Source organism: Limulus polyphemus, unplaced genomic scaffold (assembly GCF_000517525.1).
Source record: "Limulus polyphemus unplaced genomic scaffold, Limulus_polyphemus-2.1.2 Scaffold1708, whole genome shotgun sequence".
In the NCBI taxonomy this organism is placed as follows: Eukaryota; Metazoa; Arthropoda; class Merostomata; order Xiphosura; family Limulidae; genus Limulus; species Limulus polyphemus.
This window is the reverse complement of record NW_013667318.1, coordinates 222,130-235,653: the sequence shown is the minus strand read 5'-3', so window position 1 is coordinate 235,653 and position 13,524 is coordinate 222,130. Positions and strand designations below refer to the sequence as shown.

Below are 13,524 nucleotides of genomic sequence, written 5' to 3'. Positions count from 1 at the left end.
CCACATAAACATATCCCATTGCTAACCTGAAACAAACCTTGGCTAACTGCCAACTTACCACATAAACATATCCCATTGCTAACCCCAAACAAACCTTGGCTAACTGCCAACTAACCACATAAACATATCCCATTGCTAACCTGAAACAAACCTTGGCTAACTGCCAACTTACCACATAAACATGTATTTCGTTACTGACCCAAACATAGTTGGGTAACTACTAACTTTCTGTATACATGCATTTGGCTACTACGACCAAACTATTGTTGGATAATTATTAACTTATCATCGACCTATACGTTGCTAATCTTGAATTATTGTTGACTAATTGATAACCTACCGTATGTACGTATCTCGTTGTTAATTCTAGATTACTGTTGGCTAATTGCTAGATTAGTTATATATATCGTTATCATACCGATCCTGTTCAAAATTTGTATATTTTCGAGTTCTAATACGCAGAATCCCACGGCAATTGGACTTTGACCGAAACAAGTATTAGTTAACTGCTAAGATATCATGGATATGTATTTTTGTAATGAGTTGCTTCATTTCTGAACTATTTTAGGTTAGTTTTTAACTTATCATATACGTGCGAGTTATTTCTGAGCCAATCTAAGTAATAAATATTATTATCTGGCTTCATACTCACCGTGAAATATATATTATTATTATTTGGCTTCAAACTTACCGTGAAATAGATATTATTATCTGGCCCCAAACTCACCGTGAAATAGATATTGTTATTATTTGGCTTCAAACTCACCGTGAAATAGATATTATTTGGCTTCAAACTTACCTTGAAATAGATATTATTATTTGGCTTCAAACTCATCGTGAAATAGATATTATTATATGGCTTTAAACTCACCTTGAAATAGATATTATTATATGGCTTCAAACTCACCTTGAAATAAATATTATTATTATTTGGCTTCAAACTCATCGTGCAATAGGTATTATTATTTGGCTTCAAACTTACCGTATACATGTAATTCCGTACTGATTCGGTCCTGACCTAAACTATTGTTGGCTATGCAAATATACGTTCCACTGTCATCATCTTTCGGCTGATGTATTACCAAAGAGCCATCTAATTGGGTAATACGCTGACCAGTTGACACAGGGTACGCTCCATCCGTTTCTTCTTTTAACCAGTAATATATAGGAACCGGGTAACCCTGGGCAACACATGGCAATGCTACAAGCTCTCCTTCTCTCGCAATTAGGTGAGATTTGGAATCTGTTATCTGGGGCGGTGCTTTGTTGTGTGGCTCTTTAAAAGACAAATATAAAGAAATTAATCATATTAAAATCTTGATTGAAAGAACTTATGTCACCAAATAAGATCGGGTTTAGATATCTATTGTTATAACGTGAATGATTTTGTAACAATAGCTTTCGAAGTTACTAGGCTTAACATATCCAGTTTCACACCGTATGTGTTAGTTGGGAGTATTTTAACTGACAAGTTGTCATTTAAACACATGATGATCGGTCGGACTGAAAAGATAATGTAACGATTTGTAGTGCCACACTTATTAGATTTTACTTATACGATATATTTTTCAGGTAATATATATCAGAATGTGAATATATATATATGCGTAAAGCTTTCTATATGCATTTCATTTTAGGTAATTACTATTCATAGTAATCTTTATTCAATTATTTTTAGCCCTAAATGTGGTTACACAGAAATTGTCATGTTTTAGGGGCAACTTTGAACAAAAGAAATCCACTAGACCAATTTCTTATATAACAAGTTCCGTTTCTTTATCTTGCTTCGAAAAGCGCAATGTATCTCCCAAAATGTTGTTTTAGTGTTAAAGTATTTGTATAGAAAGGCTACTTTTTTTTTATCAGGAGCATTCTCTTATGACCTCTTGATTTGCAATGTAAGAATGGTTTCCAACATCATCATGATATCCAGGACACACTGCGCACTTAGTAGAAACAACAATAGATCACAGAACGATCTAAGATAATGAAATTGGTTACGATGAGAAGAATAAATTATCCTATTCTTAGTATTCCACCTGTTTCGTAGTTTTTTTTTACCTTTTTAAGATTAGATTCTAAAGCTTTAAAGCGACCTCTCTTTCTGATCTTTTTGACATGTATCGGAATTACATTTTGAATTTGTTTGACGTTTCGTATGTGCGTAGTGTGAAGCCACCGACAACTGAACACAAAATATTCATAGACTCAGATAATAAAGATATGTTCAAATTCTAAGACGAGAATATCCCTTGTATTCAATGGCATTGGAAAATAAAGTCACGTGGACTAATATGGGGAACCATGATCATCCAAAAATAGATACGCAACACGTTGTAACACAACTGTGGTAAGTAAAGTGTGGGATTTTGTAACAGGTGAGAAACCATGAATACAAAAATAGATATGTAACACTTTGTAACACAACTATGGTAAGTAAAGTGCGGGATTTTGTAACAGGTGAGAAACCATGAATACAAAAATAGATATGTAACACTTTGTAACACAACTATGGTAAGTAAAGTGTGGGATTTTGTAACAGGTGAGAATCCATGAATACAAAAATCAGTGACCCAAGCCGTTCATGTGCCCCAGGTAACAGTACGCAACATATCCAAAAAGGAACTCTGTGTAAAAGCGACACAAGTCACGCGTATAAAAGTTAGTTCTATGACATACCAGTTTAACCGTCGCATACCTCAAGCAGCAAGGAAATAAAACAAGTGTTCGTACTATTCCATACCGATCAATTCGCTGGATTTCTGTGCGATCAGACTATTGAACGGGCGCTGGGAAACCGTCGTCCTCGTATATTAGATCGATTATGGAAAGCCTCAGGGAGAAAGGATGTGCGTTGGACATGACAACCTTACGACGGAGCCTTTTTCAATTGAAAATACGCTACAAGGTCTATGAGATAAAGTTCCTAAATCGCATTAATATAACGTGCTCAACCTCTGTCTTCTACATACGCAATGAACTAATTGTTAAATTAAGATTTCTCTGCACGAAGTTAACCGATGAGCATGAAATATATACATTATTCAAAAGCTCTAATCTCAAATTATTGTTACCAGGAAATTTTAGTGCTTTTGGTCATTTCTAGATATCTTAATGACCGGTCAGACAAGAGTAGCCCAAAAGTTGGTGGTGGTTGCTGTTGACTAGCTCAAAATTAGGGACGGTTAGCTCAGATAACTCTAAAACAGATACACGCGAATATTCGGAATCAAACAAATTAACCTGACTCGCAGGTATTTGAGGCGAACAACGTTTCGGTTCCTGAGCCGAGTCTTGACGTTTTCTAGAAACAATATAACAACCAAAGATTGTTTTTGTCATTTTATAAACCTGATTGCTAACTATTATTTTGGTTTTCTATCTTATGCAAAATTTTATTTGTAAAATTTCAATTAAAATAATTTTCTATTATTTGTTGTTGTTTGTAATTAAGTACAAAGCTACACAATGGGATATCTGTGCTCTGCCCACCACGGGTATCGAAACACGGATTCTAGCGTTGTAAGTCTGCAGACATACCGCTGTGCCACTTTGGGGCTTTTCTATTACTGACTCAGTTTCTTGCTATATCCTTTTTGTGAGTTTAGGTTTAGCTAAAAAGAATGAGAAGTATGGAATTTAAATTCATATTGTACAAACAACTTCACATTTCTTTGGAAGTTTTATGATATTGACTGATTACTGCTATATTAAGCATAATATTCTCACACTGAATATTTAATTTGTATTAATCGTTTTTTTGCAGTATCTCGTTACAAGCAAAAGTATCCGTCCCCAGAGAGTAAAAATTTTAAATTAATCTATCTATTGAAATTATTTCATGGACTTTAAAAAAGTTAATTGTGTTGCACTCTTGGTTTCACTCAGTCAAAGTTCTGAGCTACTTATACCGTCCACCGTGAAAAGTAATTGTTAAGCATTTCAGTCATGCTAAGAACAATAACATACGGTAAATCTACATTTTTATTCTTTAAGTTACGTCACATTTCGAAATGTGTATGATAGTGTGATCAATTCCTAACAGTTTAGTGTAGAATATCCTGCTTTCGAAATAAAATTTGGCATCAACATTATTCATGCCTGTTCTCCCGTCATTTCAAAAGTGAATGTTTAGCTTTACCTGCGTGAGCAGCTTTTCAAATGGGAGACAGACGAACACTCCGATAGACACCAAGGTTCACAATATATATATAAGATATACAAGCGTTTAAGTTCCAAAAACATTCAGAACAACATAAAGTATTCTCTAAACTTAAGTACAAAAATTCTGGGTTAGTACGGAAAATTAAATATGATTTAATTTACTGAAACACATATTTTGAACGACAACAAAAAAGCGGATTTTTTTTTAACTTCACCATAATGTATTTTTTTCACTAAGGCTATGAAGGAAAATAATCACAACTGATGACCAAAAATTCGTCGATTTTTATGCACTAACTCACCTTAGATTCAAGTCAATGAAGATAGTGTCCTCCGGTGGCTCAACGGCAAGTCTGAAGGTTTTGTAAAGCTAAAAAAATCGAGTTTCAAACCCGCGATGGGAAGAACCTACAGAGCCTATTGTGTAGCTCTGTGCTTAACAACAAAGAAAAAAAATATCTGAAGATACTTAAAGCTGACTCTCCTAGCAGTAAATGTAAAGCAACGCTTCATAACATCATAAGTAACTTTGTGTGTGTTTGAATGTTGGAAAGAGGTTTTGAATATTGCAGAGATCGTTGCGCATTGAATACTTTATTTAATAACCACTTTACCGAATGATGTTTAAGTATCACTGATTTTAAACAGTCGAACTTATCAGAACTATAGTTGGTTACGGAACTCAACACAAACGAACAATTATATGTATAGAATTAATGCATTTCCTCTGAAACTCACTAACTCAGTTCAACTATCTCACAAGCGATGCTTTATAGCTATCTGAAACGAAGTTCGTCTCATAAGAACCAAATCATGCCAAACAACGACGGAAAGGAATTATTAGCATTCCTATATCTTGCACATGTCTGTCTTTCACACCGAAAATCAGGAAAGAGTACACATAAGGAACAATGAAGAAAAAAAAACGAGCAAAGCATCTTTATTCTGCTCTTGATTTTCTTTCCTTTTGAATAGTTCATAGGGGAGAAAGGTAGAGGACCCAGGATAAAAAGAAATAGAACTGAGCTGCAGTTCAATGAAGTAGTAAAATCTCTTGAATTTAATGACGCTATTGTATGGAATAGATAATAGTGTAGACAAAAACTAATCATGTGCTACAATGTGGGTTTTATATAGAACGTAGACAAAAATAATCATGAGCTACAATGTGGGTTTTATATAGAACGTAGACGAAAATAATCATGTGCTACAATGTGGGTTTTATATAGAACGTAGACAAAAATAATCATGTGCTACAATGTGGGTTTTATATAGAACGTAGACAAAATAATCATGAGCTACAATGTGGGTTTTATATAGAACGAAGACAAAATAATCATGTGCTACAATGTGGGTTTTATCTAGATAGTAGACAGAAATAAACATAAGCTACAATAAGGCTTTTACATAGAATATAGAAGCAAATAAACTATGTCTCGTTTTCAATACACACATACACACCCAGTTTAAAAAAAATATGTATTTATTATCTTCTCTGTAAATCAGCAATTATCATAATACTTTACGAACATCCATCATATGTTATTTAAAGCGCAACTCCCATGATTAAATATATCGTATGGACTATGACTTTGACCTGGTTAACATGCCAGGACTGTGAATCGAGAGTTTCTGGTTTGCATCCCGTTGCTGTAAAAACACGCTTCGTACTTTGGGACTGTGTGTACACTATAAGAGTGATGGTCCAGTCAAACTATTCAGTAAAAAAAAAAGTAGCCCTTTGTGAAGCTGTGCGCGAAAATCCTAAAACAAACAAACAGTGTTTGACGTCAGTGTTAATTACAACCGAGAAGCGGCGGTTAGCTGGTACAAACATCTGCCTGATAAGCAGACACGCGTGTAGGAATCCCGCCCAGTGTTAATCCGTTTTTATCTCCTCAAAAAAATTAAAAATAATAAAATAAATAAATCGAATATTCCAGAACATTGTCGTGCCGCACTTAAAGTTTCTATATTCAATTAATTATAAACGCGGTATAAATAGCGTCGCGGAGTAACACAGAACGTGAAGCTAACCAATATTTTTAATATTTACATTCGCAAAACGTTCTTTATAGTGTATTTAAAAATACCGTTTTATGTACAATTTCTAAGCGCAATAATAGAACGACAATCACAGATATAAGAGCGAATATCACGAGGTTTGTATACCATTGGATAATATTAAGATAATTCCATTTATACCATGTCTCGAAGCAGAACAGAAAATGCTTGAGTCAAACAACATGTGTAAAACCACAGTTTTGATAGAAATTGTTTGTTTGTTTCATGTATTCGCACATAGCTAAACAAGTAATATTTGTGCCATCCGTTCCTAATTTTGAACTGAAAGACTAACTGGAAGGTATACATTCAATAGTACCCATCGCCAACTCTTAGGCTACCCCACTATAGAATAGTGAGATATGCCCGTCAATTGTATAATGCACCGACGACCACAAAGTGCAGATCACGATATACAAGAAACGAGACAACAACCATGGACTATTCGGTTCACGTTCCAATATGCTAAAAACTAGGTTATGCACGTTCCCGACTAATAAAAAGGATAACAGTTCTGGTTGATTTTGTATCAGTAACAGATCAAGGTTTTTTGTATAATATTTCCCAGGAATGAGTTTTATATTTTACACGTTTATTACATTCAACATGCGATTTTCATTAACCTTCAAAGTTTCTTTTTCTCAGAGTTTCTTTATTATCTTTACACGAGATAAGAATGTGTGTATCGTGCTTTAAGTTTCAAATCTTCATAAAAAATCGCTTTGGCTTGGTTGTAGTCAAGCGCAAAGCTACACGATGGGCTATCTATGCTCCGAATACGAGTATCGAAACTCAATTTGTAGCATAGTAAGCCTGCAGACTTACTGCTGAGCCACTGAGTGGCAAAAAAGTATTGCCTTATGTTTCTTTCGTGTTACAAATCACAAAATGGGAACATCTCAAGGACTGTATGGATCGAACCACTTTTTGAATACAGAAATTCAACCAAAATTACGCCAAAATCAGGAGTTAGATTCACACGACGGACATCGCAGATAGCGCCATATGGCTTTGACCCCCCTCCCCAATACAACAACAAACAGGCACCACATCATCAAAAATCTTTATATCGTGATATTGGTCTTCATATTTCCGGCCTATAAATTGCAATGGGGTAACAGCTTCGCAAGTAAGTAGTACAGTCATATAGGTGGCGTGAGTTTTTAGGGACTTTGAAAGTTTTTTCTAGTATATGAAGTACAGAGTGTAGAATCTTCATCATTGATATGAAATACTCATTGTTTCTTACAACAACAACAAAAATCAACAATAACCTTCTTTACGATAATGCAGATATCTATTGATTGAAGCTGTAAACAAACTTCAACAAATCCCAGAAAAGCTCAGAAGCCAAAGCAATTAAATGTAAATTTAAGATCTAATTAGTTCTAGTTTTTGCAGGTTTGGTTTGAGCGACGAGTGTTTCTCAACTATTTTTTTTAAAGGAAACGGACGTTTAATAACTGCTAAAAATTAACTGTATTAAATAAAAAACGTCGAACTTTTTTTTTCGATGAAAATATGAGAGGAGCTGCCTGCTGAGTATTATAATGGAAACCAACACATTTTTATGGATGACTGTGCCAAAATTTTAAATGATATAATTAAAGACAAGATTAAAAACTTTATTATGCTTGAAGAGAAATTCAAAACAGTGACTGTAAAGTAGGAGTTGATTGGTTGTTAATGTTTCTCCAACCGAAGCTTCTAGTTTTGTGATTATTCATTTTTAGATGAATATTTCTCCTGGATGAAACATTCAGCTCTTCGAAACATACATAATAATTGTCTCATCCTTTTTTTTTCCTTTTAATAAAATCAAGTTTTTAGCCATTATTGTGTATTTTTTTGTGTTTTTCATTTCGGACTTCTAAGAAAGGCAAAGGTGGCATAATGACTTTTCACGGCCTCCCTCCGTAGATGGATAAGTTAATCGGGGAAGATGATAATGAAGTGTTGTTTTCTTTTCCGTCCTTCAATCGATGGCACTAAATCTTTCACACAAGAAGTGACGTAGTAAAGGCGCTGCTGTTGACACAAATCTTGTGTCGAAAACAATCGAACACACTTTTCTTTCAGAGTTGTTAAAGATAATGGAGAACGTCACGAAAATATATCGTTTCAAACAATAATCACCGTGCAGCTTTTTTTAGTGTTCGAAGAGTTATTGTCAGTTAAAAACAATAACCCTGTACTCCTGCAGACCAATTCTGTGGCTATTTGGCCGTTTTCGAATTTTCGGGCAAAGCTACACAAAGTGTTATCTGTCTTCCCAAATTTTGACCTAGACTAGACTAAAGGGAAGACAGTTAGTTGACAGCACCCACAACCAACTCATGAGTTATTTTGTATAACAGATTAGGGGACTTGACCGTCACTCTTATCAGCACCCACGGCCTCAAAGTGAGTTTATCCATGCTCCTTCGATTTACAGTTCGGGCACGATACCGCCTAGGTGTCGCTCGGCCCAGCAACAAAGTTTTTTTACAGTTCGAGCACGATACCACCTAGGTGTCGCTCGGCCCAGAGACAAAGTTTTTTACAGTTCGAGCACGATACCACCTAGGTATCGCTCGGCCCAGAAACAAAGTTTTTTACAGTTCGAGCACGATACCACCTAGGTGTCGCTCGGCCCAGAAACAAAGTTTTTTCTAGTTCTTTGAACCGAATATTCGTATTTACTGTCGCTTTTATGACGTGTCCACAACTTAAAGTGCGAAGAATGTTAAGCGATATTGCGTCTCGAACCCTGGACACTTCGATCCTTAGAGGATCAGATCACGCCAGGCTTCCAGTTTTGCGAGTTAGTGTTTAAGATGTTTACGGCTTCATTCAAGACTGCATAGGTTGGTAGCTCTAAGGTTAATTTTGATTAGGTGTTAGGATTAAATCATGGCTCACGACTTCCATTCTCGTATGATGCGAAATTAGAGTTCCTAAAGTCTAGACATTATGTTTGTTTTTGAGGGTTGAAAATTTGCGTTTTCTTTATTGTTCATTCATGATTGCGTAGCTTTTAGTTTCGTTTCTTCTCTACTTACGCACGGATTTTATTCTCATGACAGCATAATTTAATAAGTTTAATTTTTTCTCTAATTCGTAATTGTAGATTAAGATGTTTAAGGTTTATTTTTTATTCATTTATGATCATGTTAAGTTTTTTCCATGATATTTTAGTTCTTCATGGTTAATACAATACTGCGTATGCTAATAATTTATGTTATTTTTCTGGTTCATTCATTATTGTGTTAGCTAAACAATCAAGACTCTTTCTGGCTTATTCATGACTGTATAGTTTAAAAGGTATAGATTAAAAATTCAAGATTTCTTCCTGGTTCATTCATTCGTGGTCTTGTAGGTTAAAAGTTTAAGTTTTATTACTGGTTCATTCAATAGTTTGTAGGTTAAATCATTATTATGTTGACGCACAGGCCCAGCATGGCCAAGTGGTTAGGGCGCTCGACTCGCAATCTGAGGGTCGCGGGTTCGAATCCCTGTCCCACCAAACATGCTCGCCCTTTCAGCCGTGGGGGCGTTATAATGTGACGGTCGATCCCACTATTTGTTGGTAAAAGAGTAGCCCAAGAGTTGGCGGTAGGTGGTGATGACTAGCTGCCTTCCCTCTAGTCTTACACTGCTAAATTTGGGACGGCTAGTGCAGATAGCCCTCGTGTAGCTTTGCGCGAAATTCAAAACAAACAAACAAAAAATAAATAGTTTGTAGGTTAAACATTCAAGGTTCTTTCTTGGTCTAGGTTAAGAATTTAAGGTTTGTAACTGGTTTATTTATGATTGTGTGGGTTAAACATTCATGGTTCTTACCAAATTCATTCATGGTCTAGGTTATGAATTCAAGGTTTATTACGAGTTTATTCATGACTGTCTAGGTTAAACATTCGTGGTTCTCTCTCGGTTCATTTATGGTATAGGTTAACTGATGTTCTCTAACAGATTATAAAACTAGCGAACTTAGGGAAATTAACTTTGCTTGTGGAAATTAAATATACTGAGATTTGATGTTTTCTACCAATGGATGATTTATTTGGTAAAGTAGTGTTTATATACAAACTACAAATATATTTTGATTGTTTGTTTGTTGTTAAATATAAAGCTACGAAATGGGCTATTTGGGGGTTGCCCACCAAGAGTATCGAAATTCGATTTTTAGCGTTATAAGTCCTTCTACTTACTGCTGAGTCACAGGAGAAAGTAAATTTAAGTAAAAGGATGTTAGTTGTCAGAAAATGGTAATTTAAATGTATATTGTGCCTATACTAACTACCACAGCTTTAAAAATAGTTAGCTATGAATCTCTCTCTTACAATAAGAATTAAAGTTGATTTTAAAAAATCTCCACGAATTTCCGACGTCATTCATCATTCACCTCATGTACAGAATAACAACTTCCTCCATATTAAATATTGTAAAGCTCCGAAGCTTGTTTTGTCGTTCGTGCTTCTGTATTTAATCAATCATTTCTTGGATATATTAATAATATTTATAGATTTACTTTAAGGTTATACTCTCAGATACAAATTAGACTAATTTTCTTCCACGTGATTTCGTCTTAAGCTATTTTTCTAAATAATAAAAAGTCCGATTTCAAAAGGTCAGCTTGCGTTCGTTACGTATCCATAGTGATTACCGCGCTTTAAGGCAAAACTCCTGGGTGGCTACAGATTATAGTAAACGAACACGACAAACTCAATTCCATAAATAATTCAGCTATAGGAAAAAATCTGTCTTTATATTAAATCCTAGTCGGCCTGCAATATTTTAACACCATTGTAACAACCCAGAACGAACGGGATCTTGACATATAATCCTAACTACATAAATAGTCAACTATGGCGGCAGAAAGGTTCGAATATCTTCGTGAAGAAGATAATGTATTTCGAAAAACTGATGATCAGGTTTTGATGCTGCAGTGAAGTAGCGAATCAAAGAATATATTAGGCTTTATGTCATTTTGTCTTCATGAAATTCACATTTTGGTGACGAAAAGAAATTCACAAATATATGTTTGTCGAGTTACCAAATGATTGAATAAATTGTTGCCAAATTCACATTTACCAAAAACTTTTTTGGTAACTTGAAGAAAGCGGTTAAAAGATAAGAATCGTGAATTTTGGTCAACCGAGATTTACCGATTGGTTTTTGTTTGGTCAACTAATGTTTTTCAATTAGGAATAGAAGTAGCACCGTAATTCAATGTTTGTCAAGAAGGAATAAAATAAATACTTGTTTTGGATAAAGATAAAATTTTTGAAGATTTTTTTCTTTCGGTAGAGGATAGAAATAACACGTGCCAGTAGCTTGACTTTTTCAGTTAGATGACAATGAATTTTGGTATACGCTTATGTTTGACGATAGATGCTAAAGATAAATAGTTTCGGCGAATTTGTGTTTTACCAGTAGAAGATAAAGACAAATTCATTTGGCTAAGCTAACGTTTCCTGGAAAAATATTAAGATATCGATCTTAGCGGCCCGGCATGGCCAGGTGGTTAGGGCGCTCGACTTGCAATCTGCGTGGTCGCAGGTTCGAATCTTCGTCACATCAAACATGCTCGCCCTTTCAGCCGTGGGGGCGTTATTATGTGACGGTCAATCCCACTATTCGTTGGTAAAAAAAGTAGCCTAAGAGTTGGCGGTGAGTGGTGATGACTAGCTGCCTTCCCTCTAGTTTTACACTGCTAAATTAGGGAGGGCTAGTGCAGATAGCCCTCGTGTAACTTTGCGTGAAATTCAAAAACAAACAATTTTGGTTAATTGAAGTTTGTAGGCTGAAAATTTAAACAAATGATATCCGTCACAAACAAACAAACGATTTTAGTAAAGCTGATATTCACTAGTATACGCCCCCCAGTGGCACAGCGGTATGTCTACGGACTTACAACGCTAGAAAGCGGATTTCGATACCAGTGGTAGGCAGAGCACAGATAGCCCATTGTGTAGCTTTGTGCTTAATTACAAACAAACAAACGAGAACACTAGTATCCAATAAATATAGTATTTTCAAATTGATGTTTTCACGTAAAGGAGAAAAAAATAACAAAATTGATAAATCAATGTTTGTAGGTATAAGATAAAGATAGCGTTTTGATGAATTCTTAATTTAAAGTAGACGAAAATAATTAATATTTGTCTTCCGGTAAAGGATTCAAAGGTAATGAATTTTGGTACACCGACGTTTGTCGTGATGCTTGTTAAAAGGAAATTACACAGTGGGTTTTGTTAGGAATATGTTTTTCTGTAGACGATAAGTATAGATAATTTTGGTTAATGGCCAGCATAGCCAGGTGGTTAGGGCACTCGACTCGCAATCTGAGAGTCGTGGGTTCGAATCCCCGTTACACCAAACATGCTCGCCCTTTCAGCCGTGGGGGCGTTATTATGTGACGGTCAATCTCACTATTCGTTGGTAAAAGAGTAGCCCAAGAGTTGGCGGTGGGTGGTGATGACTAGCTGCCTTCCCTCTAGTTTACACTACTAAATTAGGGACGGCTAGCGCAGATAGCCCTCGTGTAGCTTTGCGAGAAATTCAAAAACAAACAATTTTGGTTAATTGAAGTTTGTAGGCTGAAAATTTAAACAAATGATATCCGTCACCAGATAACGAAGACAGGGAGCTTCGGTAAAAAGTATTTGTAAACTGGAGTTTGCCGATCGGGAACAAAAATAACAAACTGTTGTTTGTTTGTTTTTGAATTTCGCACAAAGCTACACGAGGTTTATCTGTGCTAGCCGTCCCTAATTCAGCAGTGTAAGTCTAGAGGGAAGGCAGCTAGTCATCACCACCCACCGCCAACTCTTGGTCTACTCTTTTACCAACGAATAGTGAGATTGAACGTCACATTATAACGCTCCCACGGCTGAAAGAGCGATCATGTTTGGTGTGACGGGGATTCGAACTCGCGATCCTCAGATTGCGAGTCGAGCGCCCCAACCACCTGGCCATGCCGAGCCGCAAACTGTTGTAAAGCAAAACGTGGGGGATGAGTTAATTGTATTTGAAGTAACAAGTGCTGTTTTAGCTGGATGAATGAATAGGTATAAGGAAACGTTTTCTCAATTGTATTGTTTTCCAAGATTAATGTTCTCACAAACATTAATAACGTATTGTAAAAGGAACAAAAATTAATATTTTTCTTATAGATGTATATATATATATATATATAAGCAAACACAAATTTTTGTTGCATTCGCATAATAACTGGAATCAATTTCTATGTAACATAACCATTTCTAAATACCTTACAAAGTGTACGCTAGTTAAATGTGTTCAGGTATTTAA

The 13,524-nt window shown here is 35.5% G+C and overlaps 1 protein-coding gene across 1 annotated transcript in view; it reads right to left on the bottom strand.

The window, feature by feature from the left end:
- The window catches only part of LOC106464645 (Down syndrome cell adhesion molecule-like protein Dscam2), a gene marked incomplete at its 3' end in the record, with an annotated part of 97,916 nt that overhangs the window by 14,530 nt on the left and 69,862 nt on the right, over positions 1–13,524 (bottom strand). The window contains exon 5 of the mRNA XM_022392389.1: positions 983–1,276. Coding sequence (XP_022248097.1) covers positions 983–1,276 — 294 coding nt within the window. The remainder of the gene's footprint in view (positions 1–982; positions 1,277–13,524) is intronic.